The sequence below is a fragment of the Morone saxatilis genome, unplaced genomic scaffold, assembly GCF_004916995.1.
Source record: "Morone saxatilis isolate NCDOM2014 unplaced genomic scaffold, NCSU_SB_2.0 Contig11, whole genome shotgun sequence".
NCBI lineage: Eukaryota > Metazoa > Chordata > Actinopteri > Moronidae > Morone > Morone saxatilis.
This window is the reverse complement of record NW_023339663.1, coordinates 30,994,261-31,000,809: the sequence shown is the minus strand read 5'-3', so window position 1 is coordinate 31,000,809 and position 6,549 is coordinate 30,994,261. Positions and strand designations below refer to the sequence as shown.

Here is a 6,549-nt window from a genome sequence, read left to right as displayed (position 1 = left end):
GAGACACACACACACAAATCTATACACGTAACACTACATCCATCAAAAATGGCTTGTTCACTGCTAATCCAGGTGATATGTAATCCCAGTCTCCTCCACATTGATATAGAGCTGTGCACTTTAAGGAGCCTTTTTTTTTTAATCTCCACCAGGTATATTGACGGGTCTGTTTTCTTGTTTGTTTTTTAAGATAATTTTTTGGGACTTTATTGCTTTTATTAGGTATTAATAGTGACAGCTCAAGAGTGACATGAAATTTGGGAGAGAGAAAGAGGGGGCAACATGCAGCGTTGTGCTATCGTTGCAGGTTGGAATCGTACCTAAGTAGCTATGGTACGGCCTTTGTACATGGGGCATGTGCTCAACGAGCTATCATGACTACTCTGCTTTATGGTAAATTGACCTGTACTTGTATGGTGCCTTTCTAGTCTTCCGACCACTCAAAGCGCTTACGCTACATGCCACATTCGTCCTTTCACACACATTCACACACACAGTGATGGCAAAGCCCATTAAACCGAAAATAACTCATTAATTTACATTCCCACATTGATGCACAGCATCGAGAGCAATTTGGGGTTCAGTGTCTTGCTCAAGGATACTTCAACATGCAGTGGGAGGAGCCGGGGATCAAACCAACAACCTTCCGATTAGTGGACAACCCACTCTACCACCGAGGCCGATATACTGCCATTTACTGCTGATTCATCACTCCTCTTAACAGGCTGAAAGGGGCACAGTAGCTGCCACATTTTGGTCATGGATTAAAACATCCATAGAAAAGTTTGTTCTCATCTTCAGTGGGAGCCCCTGCAAATTTATTAGACACCCAATATGTTATGATCTATAAGTGGTGTCAGTCACTGCTTATGCACGTGCCTCTTTGTGCTCAGAGACAGCAGGTCTCTGAGCACAAAGAGGCACCACTCAATCCAGCAGACTCCATACCATGAAGTCCAAGAGCTGTGAAAAAGGCAGAGATCGGGGTCTTGGGGGACACCCAAGACCATGAAAGCTACAGTGTGAAGTCGGGAAGACTGTCAGCTTGTGTCTTATCGTTGCAAGCTGCTGAGGGAGAAATTAGTTGCCCACCAGCCGCGTCCACAGTTGGCAGGTAGGTAGAGCTGGCCACAGCACTTCGAGGCACTTAGCCGCTCAGCATTCAAAGTCAATCAAGGCCAGTGTGGTGCTGTCCATCTCGTCGAAAGATTTCCAGCCCAGAGAATCTGGATATATGCTCCTCCCATCCTCTTGCTTCAACATCCCCTTCTGAGAAACCTCCTGAAGCGGCAAGAGACAGTTCATCTTGGACATTACACCTAGTGGTATATTATCCATGTTGACTGTGAAATCGACTGGGTCTTCATCCATTCCTCCGTACTGAGTGGGAGGGCGGATATTGTCCATCTGATCTCCCCATGACTGTGCCACCCTGCTTCCATAATCTGCTCTGTGAAGTTTCAACTCCATGGGGGACTCATGTTTCATGTTTCAGACAGCAGAGGATCTCCACGGGCAGCTGAGCTTCCCAGCACCTTGAGAAAAAATGCCACGCCTTTCCAGGGCTGTCTTCCAGAGTCAGTGACAGTGCACACAGGACTCCAGGCTAGCAAGTGCAGCTTTCATGTGCAACATGCCAATACAAACCGGGTCGTACATATATCTCAGAGAGGGAGAAGCAACACGTGCTCCGGCATTGACGATACTTGAGTTTCCTAGCCACGCTAGCCTTGCTAGACCCACTAGGAGAGCCCTTCTTCTTCTATGGAACCAATCTTTTTTTTTTTTTAGAGTTAGCTAACTAAACATGCAAGTCATTAGCAATGCTAAACAGTGTGGGAATGGCCTGTTTGTTAGAGATGCCAAACAAATCTCTGTTAGTTAGGCTAAACAACAGAGAGCATGGCTAGTTAGCAAGCTAAACAAGCACATTGTGCCAGGTGAAGGCGGGGCTTACCCTGCTTGCAACAGTCTCATTGGCCTGGACAGGAATGTTGAAAGAGTTTCTTAAGGTTGGTCTCGCGAGGGTGTCCAATCCCCATACTTGCGTGTTACCGAAAAGGGAACTCCTAGTTGATTCTGTGTGCAAAAGTTTAGACATGTCACATTTTGAAAGCATAGAGGCCTAGGTTAATAGGTATGAGCTCAGATCTTGAGCAAAGACAGTGTTAACTTGTCTTAACCCGGACCTCGTTGACCTCATAGCTGTTTACAGCCATGCAGTCAAACTCCAAAATTGCTGCATTCTACAATAAAACTTGACACATCTTTTCATTAGACTTCTCCTTCTTCCCTGTTAAAACCCATGTTTGTAATGCATGCTTTATGTTAAAAGATTTTATGTTTTAAGCGAAATCCCTATATATGCGTATATTATTTTCTCAGACTTAGGAAAGCTCCCCCAGAGCTGCAGGCAACATAGTAGCCCCTTAAAATATAATGTGTTTTTTATTTTTTTCTATTATATTATAAGGGAAATTAAAAATGTTATGTTGTTTTAATACCCTGTCTGCATGTATAAAAATATACTGGGATAAGTTACGCAGAGGTTAAGTTTGTGCTATATTCACATTTTCTACTTTTGATGGTGAGGACTAACCGCTGAGTTTGTTAAATGTAACACTATAGTAGTATTAGTCTTATTGCAGCTTTAGCATGTAGAGAAATCTAAAGCTGGACAGGCCTTCAGTGCCAAGTTATAGCTGCTAATATATGATATGAAAGGTCATTTGATTAACAACAAATCAGCTAACACAAGCAGGCAACCACAATTTCTTAGTAACTGAGTAGCAATGGCTTCACCATCTACCAGCTAACAATCCTTATATTTGAGTGATGAAGAGGTTAGTCGGGACTTCAGACACAAACGTGTTTATGGTTTTATGAAAATCTGGTTCTGCTGTTTATCAATGTTTTGTGTGGTACCAGATTTATGATCTTCCTTCTTAATGGGATTAATGATACTTTTGTATCCACACAGGTCAGCCATCTGTTTGACAATGAGGGCACTGTGGCTTTTGCTATGTTCATGGCAATCTGGGGTAAGTGTCTGACCTGATCTAATCAGATGTATTGTGATGTCTAATCTAATCTAATCTAATCTAATCTTAATGTGATTTGTTGTGATGTGGAATACCTCTTGAACTGCCTGTCTATGTTTTTGCAGCCACTCTCTTCCTGGAGCTGTGGAAGAGACACAGAGCCAGACATGTTTCTCAGTGGAAGGTCTATGACTGGTGTGAGGAAGAGGTACTGCTTTCTGCCTAAACTCACAGATCATACTGTATCTTTGACTAAAGAAAGCATCTAACTGTAGTTATCTGTAGTGTTGTGTTGCACCCCACTAATGGAATCCCTACAATTAGATAATAAGACAATAAGATTTCCTTAGTCAACTAGTAGTTGTTAAATAAAGCCAATAGTTGTAGCACTTTTATGATAATTAAATTATTTGAATATATAGATTTTAATAGCTGCCTGTTAAATAATAATGGAAAAAGCAGTAATGATTATGAATGTGTCAGAACAACCAACAAAGAGACTGAACATATACTTAATTTATTTCAAGTCTTGTTGTTCAAAAATAATATATTCAAAAATATTGTTATATTGTTAATATATACTAAAAGAGTATCCACAATATCCATTGAATATACACTAAAACAATATCCATTGAATATGCGGTAAAACACATGAATTTCCAAAACTATATAAAATAAAGTCAGAACTTCCAAGATCTGTTCCTCTTTTCGTCTCTGTCATTTATGATGTGTTTTTAAATGTATATTTTACATTGCCAGAATCCTTGACCTTTGCGTTTACATGAATCCCATTGTCTTTATTTGATATATTTGATTGATTGATATTAAATAATATTAACAGAATATTACAAATAAGTTTGTAGCTGCAAGTTTTGTTCAAGCTAATTATCAGCTAATCATAACCAAATTACAGCCAATATTTGCAGTCAAACCAAATGAAAATTTTTCATAGAAAGTCCATTTCTCAAGACAGTCCTCTGCTTGCTACAGCTGTTGATATAACACTTGATTCCTAGACACAAAGTCTTTGTAATATACCTTTAATGTGTGAGTTGACTGTCAGTCTGTGCATGTGTTTGTTGACAGGAAGAACTGATTCTGGAAATAGTCAATGATCCACACTGTACACCGAAACAGTTCAGACACTCCTACCTGCACAGCACTCTGGTCCTCATTCTGGTAACACTTATGGTAAGAGACACACAAACACACAGTTTGTCATCTGAGACCTAAAAGTCAGTATGTTGTTTATGGAATTTGGTGGGTGTGGTATTATGTAGCATATTCTAAAGCACTACCTGATTCAGGGCAAGAATGTTCCTCAGGAAAGGCCTGGGAGGAAATTTGCATAGTTCACTGACTACTGACTATCACAGAAACGTTACCTGTGAAAAAATAAAATTGCTTCACATCCAAAAGATCTGACACACTCAACTGGTGCTGATTTAATTGTTGTCTACACTGGATAAAGATTTAGCAATTGATGGCTTTATTATTATTTACTGTTCAGTTGCCCCAGGAAAAGGAGTGGTGTGGTGATCGATGTTAAATCTAGTCTTGCTGTACAGGTCTTGCGTTCTAAATCGCCTGTTAAGCAAATGCATGATTTTAAAGCTTAATGTTGACTCTTAAGCTTTCACAAATCATTGACAGCCCCATACATCTTAACACTAGATATTTAGAAAAATTATCTAATTTTGATCTTTTAATTTCTAATATGCCCAATAAATATTCTGCAACAAGGGTATTGGCTCATGACCTAAGTGATCACTGTGTGGTTGGTGCTAATAGGGACATCAAAATGTATTAAGCCCATCTTGTTCAGAATAGAAATCTTAATCTCCAGACAAGACCAAGATTACAGAGGGTTTGTAATTTTATACTTTATTGCGTAAAAAAAATAAAAACAAAAACATTAAGGAACAGCTTTGATGTGGGCATTTTGTTTCTCAATCCAGTGCAGAGCTATTTAATTGTAAAGTGTATACATTGGATTGATTTTAATAACTTTAATGTAATTGAAGTCTGCGCTGTCTAATAAAAATACAAGTATTGAATTGGGACTCTGTATTGGCTGCTATGGATCGGGGGCTAAAATTCTATGATTGTGGCATCCCTAGTTGTAGGACCTGTCCTTTTCACGATTTATGCAAATGATGTGGGTCAAAATATGAATGCATCTTTACATCTTAATGCCGACGATACTATTGTATTTCAGTATTTGTATTTCACATTCAGTCCCACTTCTATCGCAGAGTAGTGTTAAATCCAGACAAAACCAAGGCTATGTTCTTTTCTAAAAATGAGAAGCTACCAGCTGTTCTTTCCTGCATCTTGTCTGCAGTAGGTACTCCCATTGAGATTGTGACCACCTATAAATATTTAGGTTTTACAATTGATGAAAATCTTTTTTTTAATTTCACATTGGTTATCTTTTAAGGTGATTGAAATTATTATTAACATTGGGCTTATTTTTAGGAATAAATCCTACTTTTTCTTCAATGTTAGGAAATTGGTACTTTCTGCCACCTTCTTGCCTCTACTGGACTATGGGGGTGATTAACCTAGGACATTTTGTTTTTATTATGTAATCGGGTCTTGCAGTATGTAGGATTTAAAATTTAACTTACATTTTTGCACTATTTTGTCTCTGTACTAAATGCTGTTTCTGTCTCTGAAACTTTGTGGTATATTGTTGCTGTGTTTTGACCAGGTATCTCTACATATTCGTGAGACCCTATATCTCAATGGGATAACCTGTCTAAATAAAGGTTAAATGAAACAATTAAAAAGATGGCGTAACATGTTGGTGTGTTTGTTTGTTTTCCAGTTGATGCTGATCATCGGTCTCGCTCATGCCCTGGTGGTGTTTCGAGTGGTGGCTGCCCCCTTGATGTCTGAGGGCAGCTGGGAGTTTTTCAAGGACCATGCCAACACTGTGGCTGTGATGCTGGGAGCTGTGCTACACTACCTCACCATTCAGATCATGACCCGGGTATGTATACCTGTATCCTGATCCTCATACTACATTCTCACAGAATGGGAAGAATAGGAAAAACACCCATTATTTCATCTTGGGAGTGATCATGCAATTCCATGGTGTTTAGCCTTAATGCGGACCTTGTGCTCATACCAGATAAACAGCCTAAATTACCTTCTTCAGTGGTGTTGCGTATATGGAGCAGTTTGAGTGACTTTGACAGGGGCATGTTTGCGGAGCAGATGCTGCAACAATACGCTTCCATCATAATCAATGCAACTGGCTACTCACAAAAGCAGCATGCTTCTTTAGTCCAGGTGGGAGAGGGCAGTGCGGAGGAATAGGACGATGGTGGATCCTGGTGGAGCCTCCTACCATGGTCCTGCTTGACTGCCATTGATGATATCACTGATATTAGTGTGCTTAGTTGCTACGGTTACTGTTGTTGCTGTTGTCGCTGCTCGTTGTCCCCCATCGTTGCTGTTGTCGTCGTCATCATCTTCTTCATGTTCATCACCAGTCACTACT

General features: G+C 39.8%; 1 protein-coding gene across 1 annotated transcript in view; it reads left to right on the top strand.

Moving 5' to 3' along the window:
* Positions 1 to 6,549, top strand: part of LOC118321299 (anoctamin-9-like) — a gene marked incomplete in the record, with an annotated part of 25,229 nt that overhangs the window by 6,342 nt on the left and 12,338 nt on the right. The window contains 4 exon segments of the mRNA XM_035652571.1: positions 2,981 to 3,041; positions 3,167 to 3,249; positions 4,128 to 4,232; positions 5,872 to 6,036. Of these exon segments, the coding sequence (XP_035508464.1) occupies positions 2,981 to 3,041; positions 3,167 to 3,249; positions 4,128 to 4,232; positions 5,872 to 6,036 (414 nt within the window).